Here is a 13,423-nt window from a genome sequence, read left to right as displayed (position 1 = left end):
AAATTCGAATAACGATGTCCCCAGTATCTAAGGGGGGGGAATGTGTTTTCATTCTGTGTATGTATGGGACTGCCCAAGTAGTTTATCGGGTCTCGTCTAATGAGTAGGGAGGTACCTCCTCACCCTCCTTCCAAAAGAACTTCGCTCCATGATGGGTATCAGGGAGTCTTGATTGACCCTTCTTCCCATACATGTTCTCTCGGAATGTCCCACCCTTCACAGCATAATCTGACCAGAAAAGACCACGCCGTTGCAGCTCAGGAAGCAGAAGGTTTATAATATCATCAAATGTGCCATCAAGGCTGGCGTAACTCAGATTGAAGCCATCGACATCTCCAATGTCAACCCACCGCTCGAGCTCATCAGCCACAGTCTTCACACTACCAATAATCTTGACTCCATTGCCACCTAAAACGAGGTACTCCGCAATGGTCTTCTTATCCCACTTCTTACCCTCTGTTCCAGGCACCGTGCTCGCCCAGTGATTCACCATGCTTCGCACTGCCGGCTGCTCCACGAATCGGAAGTCCTGATCATCAGTATATGTCGAGAGGTCATAGCCCGTCCAACCACCAAACAAGGCCAAAGCACCTTCAGTATCTCCGTATCTCTTGTAATCATCAAAGTTGGCCTGTGCCGCCTCATCTGTGTCGGCAACAATGACAAGAGCCCCAGCGATGACTTTGATGTCTCTTGGGTCCCGTCCCAGATCAGCAGCTTGTTGCCGAATACTGTCAACGGAGGGGCGCACGAGTTCTGGCTTCTGTGCATGAAGAAACACAGCTTCGGCATGTTTTGCCGCAAAGGCCTTCCCAGCAGCTGAAGTTCCAGCCTGCAACAAAAACGGCGTGCGCTGGGGACTTGGCTCACAAAGATGAGGACCGGGAACTTCGAAGTAATTTCCCTTGTGATTGATCTGTCGAACACCGCTGGGGTCCGCATATCGCTGGCCGTCTACGGGTCCCTCTGGTGTTGCATCCTTCTGATTCCACTCCACCGCATCATCTCTCCAGGACGCTTCCCAAAGCTTGTAAGTGACATCCAGATATTCATCTGCAATGCGGTAACGCTCGTCATGCTCGACCTGAGTATCGAGACCGAAGTTTCTCGCCGCTGAATCTAGGTATGATGTAACAATGTTCCAGCCGACTCGACCATTGCTCAAATGATCGACTGTTGAGAAGCGGCGTGCAAGTGCATATGGTGCGTCATACGTCGTTGATGCCGTTACTCCGAAACCGATGCTCTCTGTCACAGCTGCCATGGCGGGAATGCTGTAGAGTGGGTCATTGATGGGAAACTGGGCACCAGCAGGAATAGTTGGCTCCAGATTTGCAGGGCCTCGGTATACATCGTAGCCGCCTAAGACATCGGCGAAGAAGATGGCGTGGAATTTGGCTTTCTCAAGCTTTTGGGCTAGGGCCATCCAATGCTTGATGTTCCGATAATCTGCGCCTTTGTCTGAGGGATAGCGGAAGAGTCCTGGATTCAAGTGGCTCGGCGATTGCATTACAAATGCATTTATGCAAAGTAGACGAGAACGCTTCTTCTCTGTTGAGCCCATTTTTGTGGTCTGTTGAGGTCTCGTCGATTGAATTAAAGTGGAGAGGAAACAATTGATAGTTGCAACCGTGAAAGTTCTCGATTTTTGAACCTTTCCATGTTATTCTTCGGTGCTGCAGCCCTTTTTTTTTGCTGCTAACCCCGCAGCCCATGCGGGCGCGCTATCGCGTGCATTGTTAAGAAGACGTGAAATTGGAGTCTGATGGCGTCAGCATTGGCAATTATCGCGGGTGGGGTAGGCTACAAGTTTCTCGACCGAGTGAATAGGTAACGAAAGAAACTTGAATTGATCCTGGTCAGGGAAGTGCATATGGGAAATGGATTAAAAAATCCAGCATTTGTACTATGCAAGTTGGTGTATGCTATGTATTGCATTTCCCGGTAAACTACATATATATACACCTCACGTCGTTCTGGTATTGGCCTACCCCCCACAGATTTGAATGATTACACTTACGCTTTTACAATAGATATTGTGGGATAGATTGTAAGTGGTCCCTTTTAGATGTGTTTTAAATGGTTATATGAGCATAGATGACTAACATATATAACGATGAAAGTAATTACGGATCAATACGTATGCGCGAAGTACAGTCCAATCCTGAAAGAAGTAAAAAAGGTATGCCTATATGAGCCCGTTGGTTGTGTTACTATATTCTGGTTGATAATTTACGTCTCACACCATCTTATATATTCTTTGCTCAACTGGATGGACAATCAGTACGGACCTTGCAATGGATATAAGCTAGGTAGGCTTCTCTTCAAAGTCTTGATATGGGTTTTGCCCTATTTGATAGGTTTTCCTATATCTTGGAGCAAATGCAGAGACTACATTATGTCATATTCATAATTATGCCTTAATCATATCGTGGGAGCGAAAGCTTGGTAAAATAACCAAGGGGGTAGGAATGTTGAGATCATTAATACAAAAGCTATTTCATGCTATTAATATAGGCCCCTACTTTCCTAGAGGGTTAGATTGTTACGGACCCACAAGGGCCGCACCGCCCGTGGAGCAAAAAGACCTAATCAGTCTCGAAGAGCGGGACATGAGGCTTCCGCACGACCAAGCGGGACCTATCCTAAGGTAGGTTTAACAGATCAGTTTATGATCAGGTAGGGCAGCGCGCCATTACGACATTTATTCTGCCCAGAGTATCTGAAGGTGAAGTAAACGGTTTAGCTTATGTCGGAGCTATCTTCCGGGGATCAAGCCGCAAAAGCGTGGCGGTAAAGCTGATTTCGAAAACTACTTAATGTATACTCCCTTCACACCTTCTAAGGTTGATCATGGATCCCAATCATAGCTCAATCCATGGATATACTTCCAAGATTTCGTTTGAGCAAGTGGTCATTACATCTGAGGTCGGGAGTTGTTTTATGGCAATTTTATGGTAGTATAGGTGAAATATATATCCTGCGATCTCGAGAAGTTCTGACTTATACAAGGAAGGTTCCAACGGTTCACGAGGCCCCTTGAAGGTCCGTGAAAGTTGATTATTTGGCATTTTTACAAATCATAAGTAATAATTGTGACGTATTGCTACGGCTGAAAGCAATTTCCCAGAACCTGAAGCCCGAAAAAAAGCAAAAAGAAATGCATCATCCGTGAATCGAACACGGGCCTCGTCGATGGCAACGACGAATTCTACCACTAGACCAATGATGCTAGTTCATGTAATGGACAGGAAATTAATGCTCTAACAACCTATAATAAATTGTCAATGGCCTTGACTTGCCCCCAGTAACTAGCTCCTCTCCCTTCACTTCCGGATTCATTTAACACCGGGTCACGTGCCGACTATAGTTCTAGACAAGGCCTTTTACTTAGTTATTTCTCTCTTTTCTTCTTCTTCTTCTTCTTCTATATCATACCTTCTATCAGATTTGTTGCTCCACACTATCGTCCAGACTGCCAGGTTCTTAACACTTTCACCAGATACCATATATGACTATCAAGGTGACTACCCCGTCTCTTCAATTTTCGTTACGTGAGCGGGCTTTCACATCTTTTTATATAGAAATGGACCTCTGAAGAAAGTCAAAATTGACCCTCTTACTGGGCAAAGGTATATTGATGTGATTGTTCAGAACACGATTGAAGTCATCCTGAAATACGAGACGATCATCTGGAGTCAATAAGACAGGTATCAATACACTCAACAAGACGGAAGCAAGATCAAATCGTCCATTGATGGTGAGGTCCATGACAGCCGATAGATAAGGTCCAATGACAGAAGAAGACATGGGCTTACTTCGTGACATTGTCTCGAACGTTGCGGGCTTATATTGAATACTGCCTTTCAAACGGGCGTCAGAACCGGGACCTGGTAATCGCGAAGTTCCTGTGCGTCACATTCATGGCCCGGCCGCAGACTTAGAGCATATTCGCATTCATTACACTCGAAAGTTGTAGAGGAACAAAGCCGTAGTCTTTCAAGTCCATTTTAATACCTTAAACCATTGAATGACTCGGACTGCTATGACGTATGTGAAATCAATTGGGTATTGACCTATGTCTTGTGATAAGAATTAATGCTTGGCACCAATTTCCAAGAGTCTTTGAACCGGGAATCTGAAAGGCCTAATCATAGGGTGGAATGGTGTCAATCAGCATACCCTATATTGGCAATCTTCTCAAGAGAGCGGCCTAAGAGATGTGATTCGGAGATGTGATTCGGAGATGTGATTCGGAGATGTGATTCGGCTGAATCCAAAAATTCACACCAGCCGCATACGAAAATCAAAGAAATAGGGTTAGTCTCGAATACCTTATCTCGGGTGTACATGCATGCGACAAGATTTGGAGCAAGCCGCGACATTGTCCACCTAGCAATAATGTCGAGGATATACCCGGGTACCTACTATTCCAGACTAGACTACCCTGGAATATGGAGGTGGTTGAGGGGTAATATACACTAAGCCGCCTTTTCCTACTTTTAATTGAGATTGAGATGTATATGTCCTGGCCCAAATGAAGCGTTATCTTGCGTGTTGGCTTGAATCAAGCGAAATGATGGTTGAGACTGTTTCAAATTAAGAGCTAAATTATTATCATCGCTAATAAAAAAAGGCATGAAACAAAGACAGACAAAAAGAGGGTGGGTATCGTCAAGGATCCAATCGCGTCCAGCCATACAAATAGGGCGAAATCCCTAAAGCTTCCAATCATCAACGATCATAATGATCGGGCATTTCCTTTGGGTAGCAAATATACAGCAACTGGGGGTGAAAGTCGTATCTTCATAGAAAGCAAGTATGAAAAGGGGGAAAGGCGAGTGTACGGTGGCATAGACGGGGCATCTAGATGTCCTCGACAACGCGCGCGTTCACCACACTCTGGAAACCATCATTCTGCTGCTCTTGGCCGTACCGGCTGGGACCCTCCCCGAAGCTATCGGCAGCAGCCATTTGCTGCGAGACATTGGGGGCGCTGGGCATGAAGATAACCTTGCTACCGGATGTCTTTGCCATAGACTGCATAGCCTCCAGATAACGGATCTGCATGGCAGGGGCAGAAGACAGGATATCAGCAGCCTGGCGCATCAACTTGGCGGACTCGACCTCAGCACGAGCAGCAATGACCTTGCTCTCACCAATCCGCTTGGACTGGGCCGCCATGGAAAGCGAATCCTGTAGATCGTTGCTGAAGATGATATCCTTGATGAGCATCGACTCGACCTGCACACCCCAGCCGTTGGCTACCTCCTCGATGATCTCCGATGTAGACTGAGCGATCTCCTCGCGACGCTCGATGACGTCCTGCAGAACGCGGGCTCCGATCACATGGCGCAGGGTGGTCTGAGTGCGCTCGATGAGGGCCTGCTTGACGTTTGCGATACCGAAGGCAGCGATGTGTGGCGAGGTGACTTGGTAATAGATGACGGAGGTGAGGTTGAGGGTGACGTTGTCCTTGGTCATGCAGACCTGGCGCGGCACCTCGACGATCTGGATCTTCACGTCCACGGTTGTCAGATGTTCACTAAGTGGGTTGACTTTGACCAGACCGGGGTCGACGGAGCGCTCGAAGCTGTTGGTTGAATTAGCACAATGCGCACGCGACAGGGTCGGTGATATACATACCGTCCGAATCGGGAGACCAGACCGACCTGACCTTGATCGACTGGCTTGAAGGGGTTGGGGCAGCAGATGCAACAGGGAATGGCACCACAGAAACCGATGCATGCACCCAGGTTGTGGACTGAGATAATAGAGAGGGATAATCAGCTACGCGACCTCATCGAAACGACAGATTGATCGATCTCTTCAATACTTACTCATTTGGGAGTACCATCCATGCGCATCTGGGTTGTCCACGTCATGTTCGATCGTGGAAGCATATTTGGGCTGCAGATCGGCCAGACGAGCAGGCTGAACTTTGACCAGGCCATGGGGCTCTGTGCGACGTGGGGCTATCTCAGGGTCCTGAGCTGGAGCCTTGCCGTTGCTTACACCGTTGACATCCATGTTTAGGGATAAGATAAGTGACAATCAGAGGCGTATTTAGGACGAAAATGGGTGGAGGTGGGATGAAAGATGGAGAGAATGTAACAGGGGAGATCGTAAGGTTTTAAGGATCCTTAAGTAAACAGAGCTCCCCGAGATCAGCCTTGGCCAACCGTCACACCCTGCAAACGATATGCGGATGAGCTTCTCCGCAGTGGGGCATATTTTAGGCACCCACCAATTACACACCACTATTATCGGGCGCTCAAGACCCAAGACTTCCTAAGGCTCTTGACTTTCTAAGCCCACTTGCTGAGCCCCCCGGGCGCAAGGACCCCAGAAGTCTTGGGTACCCACCATCAAGCCTGGATTGGTCATTGCGGCTGCCGTCTACCCGGATGCACTCATGATTCAATGATGTAACCTGCTTTTACTGCTTCGGGAAACACGCCAGTGTCTACGGAGCAGAAAACATGGTCATTTTACAATTAAACACCAATTCAAGGAATCGGACACGCCGAAGTATGTATAATCCGTGGACCAGTAATGGACATTCTTAAACTGTTCTGCTCCGTGGTATGCAGGGTTATCGACATTCCACACGTGAGACCCACATCTTTCCAGATGGTTTCTCTAGTGGGGAGCCAAGACGTCGGATTTCCTAAACAGGGGCAAGGCTGAGCTCTCCAATTCCTAGAGCCTTGTCTGATATTTTGCCAAAATTTGGGTGCCGAGAGAATACCTCGTTTTCGTTTAGCAATTTGACACGCTGATTTGCTGAGAAACTGACGCTAGTGAATGCGTTGGATGCTCTGACGTAAATGATATGTATAAACAGTTGGACGGGCAATATCGCCCCACGCGGGCCACGGGTTGTTCTTGAGGCAGTGCTCGAACACGAAAGTAAAATCACCATGGAGCCGCAACAGATCGTTAACTCGACGAGAAAAATAACGACACGAGGTATATCGCGCCCGACAAGGTTCCTCTATACAAGTAATTATAATTCTATCGACCGATTTAACTCGCTACATCCTTTTGTAGATCAAGCCGGGGTCCAGAATAACCACCCGACTCCTACTCCGAATTTCAGGGCAGCGGCGACCCATAAAACACACGCCATGCCTCCATGAGTGCGGCTCAGCCATCCTCCCACAATGGCCCCAATAAGGAGCATCACAACCCCACCCAACCGTCGATTGCGCTTCGCGTTGCGATTGAAGCCCTCGAATAGACCAGGGTCGGAGGCGATATCGTAGTAGACACTGGTCAAAACCACTCCAGGGATCTCATTGAATCCAAGCATACGAGTAGAATTAATAGAACCGGCAGATTGGAACGCTAGCAGCGCAATAGGAATTAGGCACATAAGGGGCTTCTCCAAGGTAATTGTTCGCCCATTCTGGTGTTGAATAGCATCCGTTTGAAGGAGGATGGCGGCAATGACGATCAATAAGGCCTGGAAGGCAAATGAGAGGAATAGCGTGCCACGACGACGGGCTCCAAGCGCTTTTGTGCATCGGGCAAAGGTGATAGCGCCAACGAGAAAACCAGCGATCGAGACGAGTGATCGAGCCCATCCATTAGGCGCTCCGAGTGGTTGCGAGGAGGCTCCTAGTCCGAGCACGATGGTGTTTCCTAAAGCTGTCAGCCGGAGTTCTTTGATCTCAGAATGTAAACTCTTACCTGTTTGCATTGCAAGGAAACACGACCATGCATTGAAAGCGCAGCTATCACATAGTCCGGTGTTCAGGCAGAGAAGTAGACATATCCGGTCTGCAAATGTTGTGTCGACGGTCTCCATCCATTTCCTGCGCATACTTGTCCTCCTACTTGGATTGCAAGATACTGGGAGCTCATCCGTGGGCTGGCCTCCTTGTTTTTCCAACATTTCGCACGTCACAAGGTTGAGAAAGGAGGTGAAAGACAGGGGTTCGAAGTGATCACACTGGAATAATGCTAAAATTCCCTTCGGCTCATCGGCTCAGCCCTAGGGTAAGGGAATGGAATCATACTGTGGATCCGGAGAACAGGTCTCTATCGATTACATAAATTACCACAATAATACATTAGGTGTTGTGGGGTGTCCGGGTCAGATTTGCATTTACGGAGACATACACTCCAGAGGATATGCTCCCATGCTAGTCTGTGCCAGTTCCATTCTCATTTGGAAGCGAGGTCGCATATGCAGTCTACACTGAAAAGAGGAAACGATACCAAGAGTACAGAGTCGGGTAAGACGGCTTCGAGGTCCGACGCATCACCCGCTCACACCAATGAGAGGATTTTCATTCGGTCAATCAAGGGATTTTGCCGCACTCAAAGCTTAGCCTAAAGCTTGTCTGCATAGCCGTCATTTCCGCTTCGGTTTAAGTTCAATTGTTGCACATACGATGAGATGAACAGTTCTCGCGGCGATTTCTTTATAGACACTAGACGTTGTTTAAATCAATGGCGAGCCTCTGAATTTTGATCAAAACTCTTGCTCATGAGTAATGCCTACTCTCCCTGGAGAGGGCAAAGAATTATTGGGTGGCAAAACCTTGGATATCGTCTCCGCTAACATGGACGCGTGATCGCGTAAAATAACAAGGCGGATTGAACCGGGTATTCGGCTCTACCCTTGCAGCAATAGTGACCGGAGAATACTTCATTAAACCCGCTTCTTCAGGCAGCGGTATTACGAGGACCCACTGTCAGCCCTATAGGGCGGGGGCGTGGACCCATATCCCTCGTGAGGGGGCCGCATCAAGTCTCACTGTCGTTTCTTACAAGTACCGGGATTAGTCTTTTGGGTTTCGCTGAAACGAATGACCTTGTACCGTTGTTTGTGATTGTTGCGCAACGTAGCCTGAAATCTGAGAGAACACCAAGTTATCTCTTCTCTATTCTTTGTCCCACTACAAGGAATTGATTTCCTCGCTTTTTCTCCCCTTGAAACCTGCGTCTTGCACGGAGATTGGCTAATTTGAAGCGGAGTTGGAACAAAGCAAGGGATTGGTAGACAGTAGTTTCAAATGCATCTAAACCAGACCAAAGACCAAGCAGAGCCCTGAGAAATTGGCAACCCATCTAGTGCTATCATGTTTTGAGAAAATTCACATGAATGCAAGGTGTGACTTATTCGCGCAACTTTTGTCCAAGTCGTTTCTCTGCACAAACGATATAACGGAGAGAAATGCTATTGGTACCTCGATCTTGCTAATTGTACCCTCCCACAAGATGGTCATCCAGTTTGAATTCTGGCCTCGCATGAGATGAGCCTGTCCTCCCCACTGATTGTTATTTCCCCCTTTCCCCCTCTAAGCTCATCCTAATCGCCTCCATTCCCGTTACATCTCCCTAGTTGTCCAAATTTTTATTTGTATAAAATAGAGCAGAAAGATTCGTAAGAAGGAAATAAAAATCAAAAACTTATATATAGAAAGGGGAGCTAAATGAACCTAGGCAGAGCATGTGATTCAGGAGGGGGTTATCATAACCGGCTAAGAAGACAGACTTATTTCGTGCGAGACCACAAGTTGAGCTGGATGACCATTTCGTGGGAGGGTACAATTAGCAATATTAAGGTACAGTTAGCAGAATCGAGATATAAATAGCAATTTTCTTTTTGAAAGTCATCCCAGGTCGGAATTAGCAGAAGAGAATGGGGGTTTTGTGTTCAGAATCGAATGTCTCTCAAATTGTACAAAGCTTGACAGGGATTGCTGGGGTGGTATTGCTGTTCAGTATCGCATCTTGATTGGCCCGGTTTGAGGAATGGACCATTTGCGCATGGGGACATACGTCAGGATGAGATATAAACAACAAGTAAAAAGATGACCATTATGCTAGGTCAACGACACTATGCAGTTCTTTTTCCTTGCCTCGTCGTAGGTGTCTCTACATGTCCGCGAGGGGAACCTGTCAGGACCGGGTCTGATCACAGGACTTTTCCGGAGCTCTATAAAGGCTTTGTTCTCTTCTAGCACATGAATTCGCCATACTATATTTCTCCGATACTTTCCGGTCTTCAACCCAGACGGCAATCATGAGTGGTCGGCCTTCTGTGAGACTTTGCCTCCAAGCTTGCTTGGCATCTCTCTTGCTCGGTAGTTGCCAGCCCATTTACGCCCTTCCTCAAGATGCCAGTCCTTATGGATGGGCATCTGCCGCTGGCAATGATGAAACGTCTGAAGGGGCTCCTCTGCGAGGTAGCTCGTCTCTCCTGGGTGTTGTGCAGGATGAAGTGAATCCCGAGAACAGTGCTACGGTTCATGAGTATGAGCTCGCCCCTGGACAAGGCGCCGATGCAGACTTGGGGATACCTTTCACCTTCGATAATGTCGCTCACCCCCAGCCTATCCGAGGTGACCTTGGCTCCACAGACGCCGGTCCACGAACATATGCCTACGACCGCCTGAATCCTAGTACCTTTGCACCACCGGGATCAGATAAGGGTGAGGTGACACAGGGGAAATGGCCACTGGGCCTCTCTCACAATCGTATCCTTCCAGGTCACGCAGGTTGGTCCCGACAAGAGAACACCGATGTTCTCCCCGGCGCAACGGAGATGGCCGGCGTGGATATGAAATTGGCACCTTGGGCTTATAGGGAACTACACTGGCATAAAGCAAATGAATGGAGTATAATTTTGAACGGAAGTGTTCGAGTCCAGGGAATGAACGAAGACGGCGAAACCTTTACAGACGATGTCACTGCTGGTGATGTCTGGTTCTTTCCATCAGGAGTACCTCATTCACTCCAAGCATTAGACGCAGGGGCCGAGTTTATGCTCGTTTTCGATGAAGGCGACTTCAGTGATGGTAACACAGGTTTAATCACCGAGATGTTTCTGCGCAACCCAAAGGAAGTTCTATCGAAGAACTTTCAGACTCCTCTTTCGGATTTTGATGACATTCCGAAAGATCAGTTATACATTTCCAATGGAACACCCGCACCGAAGGACGTGAAAGAGCAAACTGTTCCCGGGCCCGGTGGCGTGTTGTCTGGCGATCAGAGCTATACCTATCATTTGTCCAAACAGGAGGCATACGAGACACCCGGTGGAAGCATCAAGATCATCGACCCTGTGAGCTTTCCAGTTGCGAAAATGTTCAGCGCAGCCCTCGTTACTATCAAACCGGGCGCAATGCGGGAAATCCACTGGTACGTATCCGTTTAGTTTTGATCAATTTCTGTTTACGCAATACTTAATGATTCTTTTCCCTCTAGGCACGGTACCAGTGACGAGTGGGGCTTTTTCCTTGCCGGAAATGCGCGAGTCACTGTATACGAAGCGCCGTCGGCCGGAGCGACCATCGATTTCTCCGCAGGTGACGTTTCATACGTGAAATCAACGGCTTCGCACTATATTGAGAACACCGGTACCGAGGACGTTGTCTTCCTTGAGATGCTTCAGGCACCTCGGTTCTCTGATATCTCAGTCGGTCAGTGGTTGAAGCTCACACCGAAGCAGATCGTGAAGGATACTTTGCATCTCCCGGACAGCCTGTTGGATAATCTTTCTCCGAATAAGCAGTATGTTGTGCAAGGGAATCGGAACCTGACAGCCGTGGCTGGTGGATCCGGTATTGCATGAGTAAAGCTCCTTCTCAGTCTTGGCTATCCGGAATGTAATCCCGATGGTGGACTGGCAAACAAACAACTGACGACTCATTACTATCATTTTTTCTCTTATCAATAGTCGATTTGTTTTATTTTGTAGATTGAGACTTGAGACCCAAACCTGATGGATTTTCGCTAGGAGCCAATGAGGTTACTAGCTAGAAGTTCCAAGAATCCTCCAAGTGTTCAGGAAAAACTAGCTCAGTTTTTCATTCATCTTCAAATCGTGTGTCTGGTCCCTGAAATTCTAGGTTGGAAATTACTAAAGTTCTCTGCGTTGTTATCTACCTCGAAACATCATCCCGCGCCCCCACTTCTATGATCTCATAGTTTCCAAGACCGATCCAACGCCTATCCGATCTCTTTGAACTTCTCAAGTACACCTAGCTAACAAAATTGTTATACACTATGGCGACCAAACAGACTCTGCAATCCAAGCACAAACTGCTATCGGGCCATGAAATCCCGGTCATTGGATTTGGGGTGAGTAGCCTAAACCACACTCCTGAAACCAAAGGTAATGGAGCAACAAGCTGACCAGGTCCCTCGATAACTCCAGGTGTATATGATGTGTGTATCGACCGCGTCACCTATATATATACTCAGCTAACCAGACATAGTGCCCCAGGCACAACGGAGAAAGCAGCTCAAGAAGCCCTCAAGGTCGGGTTCCGCCATGTATGTATCCGCAACGATCAAACACTGTGCCAATCCCAATCCCTAATCAATGCTCTAGATCGACTCAGCGATCATGTACGGAAACGAGAAGGGCTGCGGCCATGCGATCCGGAACTCGGGCCTCGACCGTTCCGAGATCTTTCTGACTACCAAGATTCCCCCGGGATCAATGGGCTACAAGGCAACGGAACGAGCTATCGACAAGAGTCTACAGGAAGCGGGTACAGAGTACTTTGATCTGTAAGCTTATAAGCCTACCGATTGTCGGAGCTAAACTAAGAGACGAAATAGCATTCTACTCCATGCACCCTATGGCGGCAAAGAAGCCCGACTAGGTTCCTGGCGTGCCTTAGTCGAGGCGCAGAAAGCAGGCAAAATCCGATCTATCGGTGTATCTAACTACGGCATCCACCACCTCGAAGAGCTGGAGGAGTATATCCAGAATGGCGGGGGCGGCGAAATTAGCGTCGGGCAGTGGGAGCTGCACCCATGGCTGGACCATTCTGATATTGCAGAGTGGTGTCAGAGCCGCAACATTATAGTAGAAGCGTACTCCCCCCTTGCGCATGGGGAGAGGCTGCGGGAGCCTGTGTTGGCAAGTATCGGGAAGAAGTATGGGAAGTCGCCGGCTCAGGTCATGATCCGGTGGAGTTTGCAAATGGTGAGTTTAGGGATGAAATTCTTCATTGAATTGACTCTAAAATTGGACACGTGAGCTAACTATCTTAGGGATTCGTGCCTTTGCCGAAGTCGAAGACGCCGCAGCGGATCCGTGAGAATGCGGATGTGTTCGACTTTGAGCTCTCAGATGAGGATATGGGGCTGCTTGATACGGGTGAATATTCGCCGACTGACTGGGATCCGACCGTGGATAAAGATTGATTGAATAGGGAACGAAGGTAGAAAGTGGAGAATAGAAGATTAGATCCCCATAGAATGGAATTGGTAAATGCGGGAATTGGATTTGTCAGGGACTCGGAGACTCGGAGGGGTCGATAAAATGATAATCGCGGGGTTTGCAATTCCTCTCTTTGATCAACCAGACATTCTTTTGGTCCGCGCAACGCGCTCCACGAACTTCTCCTAATATACTATTTCTTTTATCTCTCCTCTACTCCACTGATCAACG

At 47.9% G+C, this 13,423-nt stretch overlaps 5 protein-coding genes across 5 annotated transcripts; 2 read left to right on the top strand and 3 right to left on the bottom strand.

The window, feature by feature from the left end:
* Positions 1-82: 82 nt before the first annotated feature.
* On the bottom strand, positions 83-1,564 carry N7484_006039 (LLM class flavin-dependent oxidoreductase; the record flags this gene model as incomplete). Its single annotated transcript, XM_057116458.1, has 1 exon — positions 83-1,564. The coding sequence occupies one exon, from the start codon at positions 1,562-1,564 to the stop codon at positions 83-85; it is 1,482 nt and encodes a 493-aa protein (XP_056972341.1).
* Positions 1,565-4,866: 3,302 nt separating this feature from the next.
* On the bottom strand, positions 4,867-6,030 carry N7484_006038 (slipin family protein; the record flags this gene model as incomplete). The annotated part of the gene is made up of 3 exons (XM_057116457.1): positions 4,867-5,593; positions 5,647-5,764; positions 5,841-6,030. 3 exons carry the CDS (start codon positions 6,028-6,030, stop codon positions 4,867-4,869), a joined length of 1,035 nt encoding a protein of 344 aa, XP_056972340.1.
* Positions 6,031-7,054: 1,024 nt separating this feature from the next.
* On the bottom strand, positions 7,055-7,828 carry N7484_006037 (YoaK family protein; the record flags this gene model as incomplete). Its single annotated transcript, XM_057116456.1, has 2 exons — positions 7,055-7,647; positions 7,696-7,828. 2 exons carry the CDS (start codon positions 7,826-7,828, stop codon positions 7,055-7,057), a joined length of 726 nt encoding a protein of 241 aa, XP_056972339.1.
* Positions 7,829-10,039: 2,211 nt separating this feature from the next.
* N7484_006036 (uncharacterized protein) lies at positions 10,040-11,590 on the top strand (the record flags this gene model as incomplete). The annotated part of the gene is made up of 2 exons (XM_057116455.1): positions 10,040-11,157; positions 11,224-11,590. 2 exons carry the CDS (start codon positions 10,040-10,042, stop codon positions 11,588-11,590), a joined length of 1,485 nt encoding a protein of 494 aa, XP_056972338.1.
* Positions 11,591-12,024: 434 nt separating this feature from the next.
* On the top strand, positions 12,025-13,176 carry N7484_006035 (aldo/keto reductase; the record flags this gene model as incomplete). Its single annotated transcript, XM_057116454.1, has 5 exons — positions 12,025-12,133; positions 12,158-12,294; positions 12,353-12,534; positions 12,586-12,955; positions 13,024-13,176. 5 exons carry the CDS (start codon positions 12,025-12,027, stop codon positions 13,174-13,176), a joined length of 951 nt encoding a protein of 316 aa, XP_056972337.1.
* Between the last annotated feature and the right edge of the window lie 247 nt (positions 13,177-13,423).

This window comes from Penicillium longicatenatum, assembly GCF_028827895.1.
Source record: "Penicillium longicatenatum strain IBT 33135 chromosome Unknown contig_3_segment0_segment0, whole genome shotgun sequence".
NCBI lineage: Eukaryota > Fungi > Ascomycota > Eurotiomycetes > Eurotiales > Aspergillaceae > Penicillium > Penicillium longicatenatum.
This window is presented reverse-complemented; position numbering and strand designations above follow the sequence as displayed.